This window comes from Melanerpes formicivorus, unplaced genomic scaffold (assembly GCF_026170545.1).
Source record: "Melanerpes formicivorus ecotype bairdi unplaced genomic scaffold, bMelFor1.0.p_v2 SCAF_76, whole genome shotgun sequence".
NCBI classification, from domain to species: domain Eukaryota; kingdom Metazoa; phylum Chordata; class Aves; order Piciformes; family Picidae; genus Melanerpes; species Melanerpes formicivorus.
The window spans coordinates 2,552,866-2,568,558 of NW_027142428.1; the positions used below are offsets into that span (position 1 = coordinate 2,552,866).

A 15,693-nucleotide genomic window follows, 5' to 3' on the forward strand; every position below is an offset into this window, starting at 1 on the left:
TGGAGTAGGCTGCCCAGAAAGGTTGTGGAGTCTCCTTCTCTGGAGAATTTTGAGTCCCTCTCAGAGGCGTTCCTGTGTGACCTGCCCTAGGTGTCCCTGCTTTGGCAGGTGGGAGTTGATGATCTCCAGAGGTCCTTTCCAACCCCTACCATTCCATGACTCTGAAGTACAACAGAAGGTGGAGAGAGGAATTTCTGCATCTCCCATGTACTGTGCCTGCTCATTTCATCTCCTTCCCTGTGTTTCAGGGAAGGAAAAAACAATGCTTCCATGAAAGGAGATTATCAGCGCATTGGTGACATCATGCTCAGGAATATGCGTGCTCTGAAGGTAGGTAAAGGATGAAAATAAAGGAACCTTTGTTCCTTTCACTCATTCCTCCACCCCCCCTTTTTATCAGGAGTTCAAGGTTTGGTGTTCCCACTAAACTTGCAGTGACTTGCAAAAAAATATTGTTCATAAAACAGCTTAAAAGGCAAACAAAACAACTGCGTCAAGGCTTTGTACCAGTGTTCTCATTCACCTGCATGTATCTGCAGGAAAGGTGGGTGGTGGTTGGCTAATTAGCAGGAGATGACGAATCATTACTTAATGAGCTTCAGCAGCTCTCCTGTGTTTGCACAAGTCAAGGTCTCCCCTGTAGAAAAACTGTTTCAGAAGGGGTCGAGGCACCCCCAACAGATTTGCCAACACCACCAAGCTGTGTGGTGTGGTCAGCAGAGGGACCTGGGCAGGCTGGAGAGGTGGGCCCATGCTAACCTCATGAAGTTCAACAAAACCAAGGTCTGGAGAAGAGAAGCCTAAGAGGGAACCTTATTAATGTTTATAAATACCTGAAGGGTAGGTGTCAAGAAGGTGCCAGGCTCTCTTCAGTGGTGTCCTGTGATAGGATGAGATGCAGTGGATACAAATTGGAACAGAGGAAGTTCCACCTCAACATGAGGAAAAACTTCTTAGCTGTGAGGGTGCTGGAGCCCTAGAACAGGCTGCCCAGAGAGGTTGTGCAGTCACCTTTAGAGATATTCAAGACCCATCTGGATATGTTCTGTGTGACCTGCCCTAGGTGATCCTGCTTTGGCAGCAGGGTTGGACTCAATGATCTCCAAAAGTCTCTTCTAACCCTTAACATTTTATGATTATAAGGTCTTGCAACTGAGTTGGGACAATCTCAAGCACAGATACAGGCTTGGCTGCAAGTGGACTGAGGGCAGCTCTATGGAGAAAGACTTGGGGGTGCTGGTGGATGGAAAACTGAGTACGAGCCAGCAATGTGCTTTCCCAGACCACAAAGCCAGTCACATCCTGGGCTGTGTCAAAAGAAGCAAGGCCAGCAGATCAGTGTCTCCCCTCAGCCTCCTCGTGTCCAGACTGAACAACCCCAATTCCCTCAGCTGCTCCTCACCAGGGCTGTTCTCCAGATCCTTCACCAGCTTTGTTGCCCTTCTCTGGACACACTCCAGTGCCTCAATGTCCTTCTTAGAGTGAGGAGCCCAAAACTGAACCCAATATTCAACGTGGGGCATCCAGAGTGCTGAGAACAGGGGGACAATCATTGCCCTGGTCCTGCTGGCTGCCCTATTGCTGATCCAGACCAGGATGCTGTTGGCCTTCTTGGCCACCTGAGCACATGCTGGCTCATGTTCAGCCACTGGTGATCAGTCTGTTGAAGACTGCTTTCCTTGGGTCCAAGTAATCTTTTGTCTGATTCCACAGGAGTTTACAAGTTACCTGCAGAAGCACGATGAGGTCCTGACAGAACTGGAGAAAGCAACCAAACGCCTAAAGAAGCTGGAAATGGTTTATAAGGAGTTTGAGCTGCAGAAGGTTTGCTACCTACCCCTCAACACATTTCTGCTCAAACCAATCCAAAGGCTGATGCACTACAAGTTGATCCTGGGCAGGCTTTGCAAGCACTACACAGCAGAGCACTGGGACTTCGCAGATTGCCGGAGTGAGTGAGCACTCAGCTCTATAAGTGCAAGGCAGGAACCCATTCCCATCTACAGATAAAGCTTTGCCCATACCCTGTGGGAATCATAGAACCTCCAAGACCATCAAATCTAGAGGGAGAGTAGGTTCTGGATCTTTGGAAGAAGTTCTTCAGTATGAGGGTGATGAGACTCTGGAATAGGTTGCCCAGAGAGATTGTGGATGCCTCCTCCCTGAGGGTGTTCAAGGCCAGGTTGAATGAGGCCTCAAGCAGCAGAGTCTAGTTGAGAGGTGTCCCTGCCACAGTGAGGAGGTTGGAGTGGATGACCTCTGAGGTCCCATCCAATCTGAGACCTTCTGTGATTCTATGATTCCATGATCTGAAACATTCACACAGGGAGCCATGGAGTGCAAGAAACAGAGCTCTTGGTCTCCAAGGACTGACACTGACGTGCTTATGTCAGAGATTCCTGCATCCTGTTAGCTTTAATATTCTCCCAACATCATTGTGGTGATTCTTAGACTTGATTATTTTTCTCTTGGAAGCTAAATGGGAAACAGCAAGCATTGCATCCCCCAATTCAGTCTGAATGCTCTAAGAGCAAGTATTGCATCCCCCAGTTCAGTCTGAATGCTCTTTGTGCTCTCTGTCACCTGTAGCTCTGGCAAACATACAGGAACTTGGGTTCAGATTGCTGAGAGCACAACTGCTTAGTGAATAGTCATTTAGATATCAGGGGGGAAAAACAGAATATACTAAGGGGAACAGCAGGAAAGTGTCAGGAGGCAGTGTAATAATAAGGGGGGGGGTGGAATGTTTAGCATACATTTTAAAATGAGCTGGGTTTTGGTGCTGGGTTTGACTCCTCTCCTGCCACACCGTGGTACAGGGCTCTGAAGCTTTCTGCAAGGGACAGAAAACTGCCTTAGCCACTAATTTGGAACACTTAGATGTTCTTAGATGTAGTGTGTTCCCCTTGCATAGAATGACTTCTTTTTCTGGCCTTCCAGACAGTGTTTTCCTCATGGTAATCCTGATGGATCTTAGTGTTTCAACCAAAGGTGGAAAATCAGTCCTTTTCTTCTCCCCCTTTTTCAGTGGGGAAAAAGAGCCCAGGTTTTATTTATTTATAGATTCATAGAATGGTTTAGGTTGGAAGAGACCTTAAAGATCATCTCATTCCAGCCCTCCTGCTGTGGGCAGGAACACACCTTCCACTGGACCAGGTTGCTCAAGGCCTCATCCAGCCTGGCCTAGAACACCTCCAGAAAGGGTCATCCATGACCTCTTCATCATTTCTAAGTAAAACTGCTTTGGAGTGTCAGGAGCTTGCACACTAAATTCCATTTATTTACTGAGTAATCTTTGGCAGAAATAGTTGGCTTTAATTTGCTTTTGGCCACATGATGAATACTTTTAATATGCAATATAATGTGAGAGAAAGAGTAATCTTCAGCAGCTTAGCAAGCACTATGAAGTTGCTTGCCAGTCTCCTTTTTGCTCTTGGGGAGCTAGAAAATATGCTTTGTGGTGTTGGCAGTTGAACTAGATGATCCAGCTATTCTGACTGTAAGTTTCAGGTTCCATCTTCCATGGGTGCTCTCTTCTCATCCCCTTGGTGCCCATCTCCTTACAGATGCACTGAAGGAAGTCACAGAAATGACATCTCAGCTGCAGCACAGCCTTATCCGCCTGGAGAACTTCCAGAAGCTGACAGAGCTTCAGCATGACTTGATTGGCATAGACAACCTCACAGCACCTGGCAGGGTGAGGATCTTGGCTTAGTTTTTAGAGCCTTTATTGGTTTTATTGCCAGGAAGTGCCTTTCAGCCACATGCTTGTGGTCACTGCCTCTCTGTGTTGTCTTTTGATAGATATACTGAGCATAAGTGCAGGAGCATCGTGCATGCTTTTGGAATGCTATGGCAGTCACTGCAGTGGGATGTAAGTGTAATAAATAGGTGAACTGCTGGTCTCCAGGAGGAGCTCTACTCCTTTTCCTTCTCTTGCTTCATTGATTGAAATGCTGGCTGCAGCAAGGAGCTGATTCATGTTACAGGGCTGGAGGAAAGGTGTCATCTGGTGTTTAACAAATCTGTTAGTGAGCATTGCTGGGCACCAATCAACTTCTGTGTACTCTGGGATGGAAAACATACCCATCAAACACTGAGCTTCTCAGTCTTTGGGAAAGATGAGGCTTTGCCTAACTTTTCCTTTTCCCCTGCAGGAGTTTATCCGGGAAGGTTGCTTGTACAAGCTCACCAAGAAGGGGTTGCAGCAAAGGATGTTCTTTCTGGTGGGTGTCGGTTCTGGTTTCTCTAAACCCAGAGGCTTCCAGATAAAGTTGTTGTGCAGCTGTGCTTGGGATGTGTTTGTGATGGGAATATGAGCAGTGGTACCTGAAAACTCTGTTCAGCTGGATTCCTTCATGGCATGTGGTTTTAACAGGGCTTGACAAATGAATTACCTCTCTTGTCAGTAAGCAAAACAGGGGGGTTAGAAAAGTAAGTTCAGTGGACTAAGAAGTGGCCATCTACAGTGGCCTTTAAACAACAGGTTCTTAAAAGCTGTCTAAAAGTATTTGGCCCTACTTGGTATCTTCAGAATATTTACTGTACCCTTCCTGCCTTTTCCAGTTCTCAGATATGTTACTGTACACAAGCAAGGGGGTTACAGGGACAAACCAGTTCAAAATTCATGGACATCTTCCTCTGCATGGCATGTTGGTAAGTGGCTTCAAGATGCATCACAGTGTCAAGGAAATGACTTTTCCTTAGGGTAGAGTGAGACATTCCATCAGGGCACAAGGAGCAAAGCCACAAGCTGCTCACAGGCTGGTGCCAGCAGCCTGCATGTCTCAAAGGTGTCTGGAGGTGATAAGGTGATAAGTTCTTTCCATGGCATTAGCAGGACTGCTCGAGCACACCCTTTTCACCATTCATCTTCACACCCATGCTGTGAGAGCCTGATCTGGGAACAGAGCTTTGTCCTGGTGTTTTCCCACTGTGTGTACTCAGTCCTCCTGCCTCCCCACTCCCCTGTTCTAATGGGACTGTTCTTTCTGTGCTTGATTTGCAGCTGATAGTGCTCGACCCACCGGTAAGTAACCAGCTGACTCCTCCTCAGAACCCTCTGCTTGTGCTGTTGGATGTGGTGCTGTGCTGCCTGAGATGCAGCTGTAGAAGTGCACAGTAGAGATGTTCATGTAGAGCCAAAATAGACTTGAAGTAGGTGGTGGTCATAAAAAAAGTAGCTGGTTTGCACTTGGTGCAACTGGGTTGTAATCATATTCAACTCAAATTCCTAGCAGGCCAAGGAGGGCAGTTTAGCATCAGTCACTTAGTAGAGATGAGAACAAGCTCTTCTTTTTCTGCAGGTGGAGGAGAGTGAGAATGAATGGGCTGTTCCACACTGCTTCACCATCTATTCAGCACAGAAAACCATCGTGGTGGCAGCAAGGTAACATTTCCCCTCCTCAGGTGCCTGGAGATGTGAGAGGCAGCCTTCTCCAAAGAGTTCCTGTTGGCTTCTTTGGTGCAGAGCCAGGGGAGTCGTTCATGCCTCCTCAGGAAAGCAGGGCAGGACTGCTCTCATGGCAGTGTGTGGTCAAACACAGAGCAGCAGCAGTGACATTGCCATCCTCTTGGTTGCCACTCTGCCAGTGCCAGCTTTTAAACACCTGCTGCAAAGCAGGAGGCAGAACAAAATCTAAACACACAGAGTTTAGAGACCCAAAAGGAATTGAAATCCAGGGTGTGCAAATGGATGTAAGGAGGGGAGAATTCCTGCATGGATCTCTTGCAGGAAGCTGGGAAGGGGAAAATTAAAAGGCTGGCTTGGAGAGAAAGCCTGTCCCTTTTCAGTGTAGCTTAGAGACACAGACTGGGTTGGGTTGGAAGGGACCTAAAGATCATCTGCTCTAACCTCCTTGCCGTGGGCAGGGAAGCCTCTCAACTGGATTTGGCTGCTCAACGATGTCCCTGCTCGCTGCAGGGAGGTTGGACTGGATGACCTTTGGAGGCCCCAAATGACCAGCCCAAACCATTCTATGATTGAAGGTTCTTAAATTTGGAGAAGGACACATAATGTTTACCTTGTCATGACTTAGAAATAGTTCAGTGGTGATTGTTTTATTTGTGCGACCTGACCGCGCTGGGCTTAGGCCACGTGTGGAATTTCCACTCTAAATTAAAAACTTGCAGGGGAAAAAAAAAGAGATGGTTACCCAAAAAAGAATCCCACAGCCCCTCCCAGGCAAACACCAGTGCTATGTATAGCACTGCAGCAGCAGCTGTGCACACGGGGAATGCAGCCCGAAGTGAAAAAGCCACCACACTGTGGCTGTGTCTGCAGGAGATCCTTACACTGCCATGTACCCATGGACACAGCTGCACAGGTGTGAGCTGCAAAGCTCTCAACCCTGCCATTGTGGCATCCTCACACTGCCACGTACCCATGGACACAGCTGCACAGGTGTGAGCTGCAAAGCTCTCAACCCTGCCATTGTGGCATCCTCACACTGCCACATACCCATGGACACAGCTGCACAGGTGTGAGCTGCAAAGCTCTCAACCCTGCCATTGTGGCATCCTCACACTGCCACGTACCCATGGACACAGCTGCACAGGTGTGAGCTGCAAAGCCAGCAACCACTAACTCCAGAAGGGGATATTATGTGGTCCTCTGGCTCATTCTCTCTGCTGTGAAGTCCAAGTTTTTAATGGTATTTTAGTCTGGATTCAGGGCTTGAAAGTAGATGTGAAAGCTGTGTGAGGCCAGCTTCCTGTCTGGAAGGTTCATGCTCTGGAGGATTTTTTATGTCATTTTAATGCATTTAATGGAGAGGGACTGCTCCTTGTATGGGGCAGTGACTTGTGCCTTCCTCAAGCAACACAGCACTCTGCCAGGGCTCCAGGCTGAATACAACAGAGTAGAATGGAGTGGAGTGGAGTAGAGTAGAGTAGAATGGAATAGAATAGACCAGGTTGGAAGAGACCTTCGAGATCATCATCTCCAACCCATCATCCAACACCATCTAATCAACTAAACCATGGCACCAAGCACCCCATCACTTTGCCTTGCTTTCACAGCTCCTGAAGGCCACTCTGAGCTTGCTCCAATCTCTTTGCCTTGCAGCACCCGCCTGGAGATGGGGAAGTGGATGGAAGACCTAAACATGGCAATTGAAATGGCCAAGAAATCCACTGAGAAATCTGACATGCTCCTGGAAAACTCAGTGTGCAGTCGCTCCAACAGTAAGTGGTGGTTCCTGCCCTCTTGAAGAGCATCAGCTGCCAAGTCCCTTTCACTTCTGCTGCTGAGAATTCAGCTACATTCATGGAACATATTTGTAGTATCCCATGTGGTAATGGAGAGTTAATTGTGCTTCTCTTTGGTTTTAATCAAAAGAAATGATGCTTGTCTCCCTAGGCTGATGTTCCTGCTAGCTCTAGATGCAGCAGAAGATGCTCCAGTTGCAGAGCTGTTAATGTGATATGGTTCTTATCCATCTCTTCCCTGGGTTTTTCTCAGTTTTTAACTATGGAGTGCCTTTTCTTGTCCAGAAATGTGGGGTCTTTGGAGATCAGCTTTTATAGCCCAGCGTTCTTGTCTCCATCTCCGGTGGTGTTATGGATGTGCTGAAGCATGAAGTGGCCCTTCTTGGATTCCTCACTATTCCTCACTAGGAATCAGCTGAATATGGATTGTGGGGATCTTGGTTGGTTTGTTTTACACAGTGCTGAGTCAGCTGTCCCAAGCAAAGCTGAGAGATGAAAGCCAAAACGATCTCCTGTGGGAACCATGTAACAAATTCAACTGCCCTGCTTTAGGCCTGGACCATTGCAAGAGGAAAAGGTTTTTGCTCAGGAATCCCTGCTTCTCTTGCTCTCTGTATTGCACACTTTTAAACTGCTGCCAAATTCTCCTCCCCCAGGATCCTCTGATGAGGTCTCTCTAGAGCAGGAGTCCGAAGATGACTTACACTCTTCTCGTAGCTCCTTGGACAGGCAGAGCCACCACCGTGCCAACACAACCGTGCACGTGTGCTGGTACCGCAACACCAGCATCTCCATGACTGACCACAGTGTGGCTGTCGAGGTACCTGCAGGCACAGCTCTGACCTCTCACTCTCTGTCCTGGCTCACTCAGCTGCTGCTCATCCTCCATCCACTCCATCTCCCCCTGCTCCTCAGCAGTGCCTCTGCATCTGCAGGAGAGCGGAGGCCGCTGCATGTTGGCTCCTCTCTGCATGTCTGTGTCTGCACGCACAGCTCTCCTGACAGCAGGGCTGTGCTTCAGCAGGGGCTCTGAAGGACATACAACTGTTGGAGTGAGTCCAGAGGAGGCCACAAGGATGATCTAAGGGCTGGAGCACCTCTGATACGAGGATAAGCTGAGGGAGCTGGGGTTATTCGGCCTGGAGAGAAGAAGACTCTGGGGGGGACCTTAGAGCTGCCTTCCAATACCTGAGGGGATCCTACAGGAAGGCTGCAGAGGGACTTTTCATAAGGGTCTAGTGACAGGACAAGGGGGAACAGTTTGAAGCTGTGGGAGAGTAGGTTTAGACTGGATCTGAGGAAGAAGTTCTTCAGTATGAGGGTGGTGGGACTCTGGAATAGGTTGCCCAGAGAGGTTGTGGATGTCTCCTCTCTGGGGGTGTTCAAGGCCAGGTTGAATGAAGCCTTGAGCAGCCAAGTCTGATTAAGAGGCATCCTTGCCCATGGTGGGGAGGTTGGAATAGATCATCTCTGAGGTCCATTCCAACCTAAGCTATTCTATGATCTTTGGAGGACTGATTTGTTTCTCAGCTTTGCTGGAGGCTGAGTTACCTATCCATTATATTTGCCTTTGGAGATTGACTCTGCTTCACTGTGGTCTGGTTAGCTGCTATACTGCACCTAGAATTAATGAGAGTGCTTCAAGCTCAGTGGGAGGACAACTTCTTTGCCCTTCTGTCACAACAAGGGTGAGCAGCAAGCTTAGAAAGGGCCATTTTATGCCAGGGTGGTGTTAATGCCGAACAAGGATTTATGATGTGCCTTGCTGGGCTGCTCTTTCCTTGGGTCTCACCACTCAGCAGGGCTTGATCATAGAATCATAGATTGTTATGGTTGGAAAAGACCTTTAAGATCATCAAGCCCCTAACGATTCTCTCAATGTACCAAGTCTGGTGCTAAACCATGCCCACCCCTCAGCACCACATCTCATCATGCATAAGAACTTGGCCTTAAGGGCTTCATGGAGAGCCAAGATACCATTGTAATGCCATCAACATTAGTAAGGCCATTGTGAAAGAGGAAGGATCCTTCTGGATTGAGATTTTGGATACTTCAGCTGTTGATACATTCTAGGATGAAGAGTTGGCTTAAGAAAGGAAATCCATGCTGCACTGGCAGCACATTTTGGTACTGAATCCTGCAGATTTTGAGACCCTTCAGCATTCCTTACACAGAGCTCTGCTTGCACTGGCACCATGGTTTTACTGTAGGCTGCCATTTGGCAAGGGCAGCTGGGTAGGACACCTTTCTGGAGGCTCAAGTGCATGGAAGTCTTCCAGGAGTGGAATGGACCTAAATACCATGAAGATGGTCACCAATTAGACAGAAAAAGGAGAGCTAGACTAGAAAAAGAAGGCCACTAGCTAGACAGACAGCAGTGGGGTAGGGTGCTGCATCTGTGTATTTACCTTCCCACCTTCCCTGCCCTCCTGGCAGGGCACTTTTTGTTTGATGGAAGGAGTTCAAAGCTGGGCTCTGAAGCACCTGGGGTGTTGCAGACAGCCTACCCATCCGCTCAGCGAAGGTAGTCCTAGAGAGGTTGCCCTGGCTTAGGGTCCACAGGTTGGACACTTTAGCTGGCAAAAAAAGGACTTTCTTTTGGAAGAGACCAGCCTTCCTTCCCCTGCTGATGCCCTTGTGAAAGGCACCATTTTGCTCTTCTGTCCCTGGGTAATGAGGCCACACAGCTCCAGGCCCTGAGGTTGATGATGCTGGGTTTGCAGTTCCCTCTCGCTTTCATCTGTTCTGTGTTCTAACACCACCATTTTTTTTCACAATCCATCTTCCTTTAACAGATGCCTTTCTTGCATCACTTCTCTTGTCCTAATGTTCTGGTTTTCTCTTTCTCTCTTGCTTTTCTCTGCTCAGTTTTCTGCTCTCTTGCTGTTTCTCCAGAGCTTCCTCCTCGCTATTTGCTGGGCCAGGCCCAACGGCCCAACACAATCACCCATGTTTGTTGGTACCGGAACCAGAGCCTATCCCTGTCTGATTACCTGTGCATGATCCAGGTAAAAATGCCTCTCAAGTTCTGTGCTGGTGGGGAGGAGCCATGGGATGCCAAGCAAAGTGTCCTGCTGCTCACCTTGTGGTTGCTCAGTGAGCCTGTATGTGCTGGCTTGAGGAAGCCCCAGCCAGCCAGGGCAGTTGTAATCTTGCCTTGGTGATACAGGATCTCCTCCAGTTCATGCTTCCCAAAGTGGTTCTCCATGCATATCTGCTCCATTTGCTGCCATTCTGTGCTTTAGGTTCCTTTATCCCACCACAGAAGCACTCAGAAACTCTGATTCCAAAGTGAAACTTTCCCTGCAGCCTGCTGGGCTTGGCTTTGTGGAGCTACCTCATGTAGCTTGGCCACAACCCTGGCATCCTCTCTCTCCTCTTCTGCTTTTGTTTTCCCTCTTGCTTGGTGTGTTCTGCCTGGTGTTTCTGCACATACAGAAGGGTGGCTGAAGGGTTGGATGCCCTCCTGGCTGTCACATCCCTCTGATCACACAGGAGGGCACTCAGTGACCTGTGCCTCCAGCGACCGAATGATCACTTGAGGAATGGGTTAGTGCAGTGGCCTCCTGTGCACTGAGATGTGCCAAGGGCTCAGCCATGCCAGGGCAGGAGAACTTGCTGCTGGTGGAGAGAAATCACTGGTTTAATCAGGAGAAGATTGTTGGGAAGTAGTGAACTGAAGATACAAAGTCACTCAATCACTTTTTACAGGAGGGGAGGAAGTGCAGGGGTGGTTAGGGCAAGCAGCAGCAAGCTTTGTACCTGCAGCAGCTGTCTTCTCCTGATGGTCAGCAACTTGTGTTGGTTTCATGGTAGTTTTCTTTCTGTTCCATGCTAGAACCAGCTCTCTGGGTACTTGCTGAGGAAGTTCAAGAACAGCAATGGCTGGCAGAAACTGTGGGTTGTCTTCACCAACTTCTGCTTGTTCTTCTACAAAACACACCAGGTGAGCAAATGCAGCTTAAGGGACCATAAGCTTTGGGGCTGTGGGGGGAGCCTGGAGGTCCTTGACTTTCTGCTCCAGCTGCAGCTCACTGCTGTTTGAAGGAGAGTAACAAGTGGAAGGGGAGGTGTTTCATGACAAAGCTATCTCCCTAAGGCCATGGGCCCTTCTCTCCGGATTTAACCAGGCTTTGCAATTCTGTTAATGGTCCTGGCCTTCTGTGGGTGAGGGAGAAAACATCTCCTCATGCAGTGACTAATGGCAGTGAGGGGGCAATCAGCAGCCTTTGGTCAGTTTCTGTCCATTTCTCTCCCTGCTGGGCTTCAGCACAGTCAGACAGCCCAGTGGTGCCTTCAGCAGCAGCTTGCCAGTGACCTGTGCTGCAGTGCAGCCTGTGTCTTCTCATCTTATTGACCCAGTAAGCTCTCTTTATTTTAACCAGGTTCCTTGCTTTGAGAGCACCTGTTCTGGGAGGGTTGTTTCTACTTTGGGGTTGGATCTGTGCTTGGAGTTCCAGAGAGAGGGTGTGAAGAGTTGGAAAAGACCTCTTAAGATCATCCTGTCCAACCACTGACCCAACACCACCACGTCCCTAAGTGTCATATCTACGCATTTCTTGAACACCTCTAGGGACATTGACTCCACCACTTCCCTGGGCAGCCTGTTCCAATGTTTGACCACTCTTGCAACACAGACATTTTCCCTACTCTCCAACCTAAACCTCCCCTGGTACAATTTCAGGCCCTTTCCTCTTGTCCTGCCATGTGTTACTAGGGAGAAGAGACCAACCCCCACCTGGCTCCAACTTCCTTTCAGGGAGTTGTAGAAAGCAATGAGGTCTCCCCTCAGCCTCCTTTTCTTCAGACTAATCAACCCCAATTCCCTCAGCTGCTCCTTACCAGACTTGTTCTCCAGACCCTTCACAAGCATTGTTGTCCTTACCAGCAATCACAGGGGAGCCCAGAGGGCAGCACCAGGCAGGGGATCAGAAGCAAGGAGCTCTGTGGGAGCAGTGAAAGGAGCTGAGGGAAGGGTTTGGTGTAAACTGTCAGAAGCATCTCGGAAGATAGTGTCTGCTCCTCCTCCTGCTCTCTCCTCAAGTGCAAAGACCTTACCCATAGAGTACAGAGGAGGGAGTGTGTGCTGGGGTGGAGCATGCCTTGCACTCAGGGCTGTGCTGTTGGGCTCTTGCAGGACGATTACCCCTTGGCCAGCCTCCCACTGCTGGGCTACGCCGTCAGCAACCCCGTCGAGGCAGATGGCATTCACAAGGATTTTGTCTTCAAGCTGCAGTTCAAGTCCCACGTGTATTTCTTCAGGGCTGAGAGCAAATACACCTTTGAGAGGTAACTTCCTGGTTTCTCTGTCTATCCTGGCATGGAACATGCTCCTCATTCACTGGTTGATCATGCAGAGCCTTCCTTTTCCCTCCTGAATACCTTAGAGCACACTCTCAGTCATGAAGCAGCTGAAGGAGGGGAGGGAGCCTTGTGAGGAGAAGCCATCCCTGTTTTGGCTACAGCTCCTGAGGCAAGGCTAAAGCAGCAAACCACACAGCTTCAAAGCAGAGTTTGCAGGCCAGGGTGCCTGAGCAAAGACCTTTGCCTAAGTAACTGCAATTTCATTATCAAGGTTGATGCTGCTCAATGTGATAATGAACCCAACAGCATGTGCTGAACAGAGCTGACCATGTTACTCAGCTCTCTACCCAAATCATGCTAAATGTCCCCTACAAGGCAGGCACAGCTGGAGTTAGGGTATAAAGGAACACAAGAGGAGCATCTCTGGGCAGGGGGAAAGGGCTGTGGGTGTGGCAGGGATGAGGATGGTCAATGGCTTGTGCTTCTCTGCCACCACCCAAGACAGGAAGCCTGTTGCTTTAATAAAGTAACCTTATCAATTGCTTTAGCTTTCTGAGCCTGTGTCAGTGCCAGCCCTCACAGGGCACTGGGGCAAACCCTCAGCTTGTCCAAGTAAGAGTCCTGGGGCTCCAAGCTGGGCAGCTGCAGGGTCTTACCTGTAAGGCAACAGCCATGCAGGGTAGTGGTGGTGGCTTTGGAGTGTGAGTCTCTGCAGGAGGAGCTACCTAATTTCTCCTTCCTGGATCACACACTGGTGAGAGCTCCCCAAGACAGCTGAGCTGTGCTCTTTAACCCACTGCTCTCGTGTAGTGATGTCAAGGTAAAAATGTCCAGTGCCCAGGGGGTGTTTGTCTTGGGCTTTCCACTCTTGATTTGCTCTCTTCCATATTCCCAGATGATTGCATTAGGTTGGAAGGGACCTTCAAAGGTCATCTTGGCCAAGCCCCCTGCAAGGAGCAGGGACACCTCCAACTAGATCAGGCTGCCCAGGCCATGTGAACATGTCTGTTACATAATTCATTGTAAGAAAAGCAGTCCCTGGAGCAAGGAAACATTGTTAGCCTGTGCTCCTTGGGAAACACATTTTGTACATTCCCAAAGAACTTGTTGTGCTCTCAGAATTGCTCAAAGCCCTGGTGAGCTGTTACTTGGACAGGCAGCCCTGTTGTGCAGTCTATTTACCACACCTCAAGCTGTTCAGTTGGAGAGTTTGTTTTCTAAGAGAGTTGTAAAAGAGAGAGAGAGAGAGAGAGAGAGAGAGAGAGAGAGGTTTTGTGTGGCTCGGTGATAGAGGGGCACAGCTCATAACCAAAGGGCTGAAGGCTTGAGCATTTCTCCTGTCCTTTCTTGCCAGGTGGATGGAGGTGATCAAGAAAGCCACCAGCTCTCCAGCCAGGTCAAATCTGCTGCCTCCCAAGGATGAGAAGGACAGTCACACAGACTGAAGCAGGAGAGAGCAGGATCTGTTGTAGACAGCAACAAAAGAGGCAGGTGGAAACGGGAGTTGATCAAGCCAAGAACCAGCAGGCTCATTTCCACCCGGGTTGGAAAGGGGGAGCCGAGGAGCTGCAGATGGGGATCACATCCATTCCCAATGGTATGGAAGGAGGGTCAAGTCTATTCCAGCTGAACCTACTTAGGGAGAACCTAACCACCACAGAGCTGCAGTGTACACACATCATGGAAGGTTCATTGCTCCAGCTGTACCTGTACAGTAACACTCTTGCCTGCCCTGAAGGCACATGCCACCTCGTTTCTCCGTTTGGACTGGATGCTCAGCAGCAGTGGAAAAGAAATAGCAGCTGTCAGTGGTGGGAGTGGCTGCCAGCTGCTGGTGCCAGGGCTTGCTGGCTCCCCAAAGGTCCCTTCCCCTGATGCTCAGCATGGCTCTCTGTACAACTGCTGCCTTGCTGCTGCTAACAGCAACCTGCTGGCACAGTCATCTCAGACTAATGAGGGATCCACAGGGGTAGTAGCTTAAGCCATTCATTGTGAACAGGAAATGCAGCTCTCCTGAAACTCTGGAAGCTGCCACGGGGGGAGCAGGAGGCCTGAACCTCTGCCAAGCTGCTGAGGCTCTGGTCTGTTGTGGGTCAGTACAGGTAGGGTGCATGGTCCTTGCTCTGAACTCTGCTACAGCGCATGCTGAGAGGGTCACTCGCTATTCTCACATCACAGCTCCAGAGCTTCCTTATCCTCTAGCAGGCATTACTTAAGGCAGGAGATGGCAAACCCACTCTCCACCCTCATCTGGGTGATGTTTTCAAGGCATTCAAGCGATACAGGAGAACAAGCTTCTCTGAAAGTCACTGCTGGTTTGTGCTTGTGTCATGCAAAGACTTCTGAAAGTCTCTCTTCTTACCTTTAAGCTTGGGGTGGGATCCATCTTGTTTCCCATGAAGGTGTAAGAAGTCCCTAGATGCCAGGCAGAAGGTTAGTGTCTGTGGGCTCCATTAAATGTCTGTGTTCAAGCTGAGGTGTTTGGGGTGGTTCCATTTTTGCAGAGCAGTCACCTTGGCTTGCTTCCACGGACAGACTGCCACGAGCTAAGTGCCACAAAAATGCTGCTGGGTGAGGCTTTGATGGGCTCTAGGGACTCTGCTTTTGTGTTAGGTAGAGAAGTGTTTGTGTACTAGAAGGAGGAGTGATGAAGTGGTGCAGGGAGAGGAAAAGGGAAGTGCTGCATGTTGTGAGGGCAGAGGAGTGCAGGGGTTTCTGGGAAACCATGGGGGCCAGGGGCCAGCTCGTGTGGTGCCCAAGGCTGGTGCAGGTGATGGTCTAAAACGTGTCTGGGAGGGGGTTCCAGAGGGCTTTTTCCAGACTGCTTGCTTGGCATTTGCATCCTAGAGATGAGTGAGCACAGGTCCAGCCTTCACTCCCGCTGTCACAATGCCTGTTGTCCCATGTAACTTAAGTGTATTTAATTTATTAGTGCTGTCTGGTTTGGGGTGGGTTTTAATTACCTGTTGTAGAGGGGTGTGTGTGGATTGCCTAGATACAGCACAGCTGAAAGTAAACAGCATCTTGGTATAAAGCTCTCTCAGCCTCATTCCTGAGCCCACGTCCCCATCTGCACTGCAGCACTGCTTTTCCTCAGGCCCAAGAGGAGAGGTTTCACACTGTGTCGAGTCTCTGCATTCTGTGCTGCTTCCTGGGTGATACCACCTGGTCTAGGGGGCC

General features: G+C 49.4%; 1 protein-coding gene across 7 annotated transcripts in view; it reads left to right on the forward strand.

The window, feature by feature from the left end:
• FARP2 (FERM, ARH/RhoGEF and pleckstrin domain protein 2) overlaps positions 1-15,625 on the forward strand; it is a 76,805-nt gene extending 61,180 nt beyond the window's left edge. Inside the window, exons 17-28 of one of the 7 annotated variants that reach the window (XM_068163958.1) lie at positions 249-330; positions 1,714-1,951; positions 3,567-3,697; positions 4,158-4,226; positions 4,567-4,656; positions 5,009-5,029; positions 5,307-5,389; positions 7,067-7,185; positions 10,105-10,217; positions 11,048-11,155; positions 12,347-12,498; positions 13,868-15,625. In XM_068163958.1, the coding sequence (XP_068020059.1) occupies positions 249-330; positions 1,714-1,951; positions 3,567-3,697; positions 4,158-4,226; positions 4,567-4,656; positions 5,009-5,029; positions 5,307-5,389; positions 7,067-7,185; positions 10,105-10,217; positions 11,048-11,155; positions 12,347-12,498; positions 13,868-13,958 (1,297 nt within the window). In that variant the 3' untranslated portion in view covers positions 13,959-15,625. Of the gene's footprint in view, positions 1-248; positions 331-1,713; positions 1,952-3,566; positions 3,698-3,804; positions 3,875-4,157; positions 4,227-4,566; positions 4,657-5,008; positions 5,030-5,306; positions 5,390-7,066; positions 7,186-7,865; positions 8,030-10,077; positions 10,218-11,047; positions 11,156-12,346; positions 12,499-13,867 lie in introns of those variants that run through there. The other 6 variants (XM_068163955.1, XM_068163956.1, XM_068163957.1 and 3 more) reach the window with 6 other exon arrangements.
• Positions 15,626-15,693: the final 68 nt, after the last annotated feature.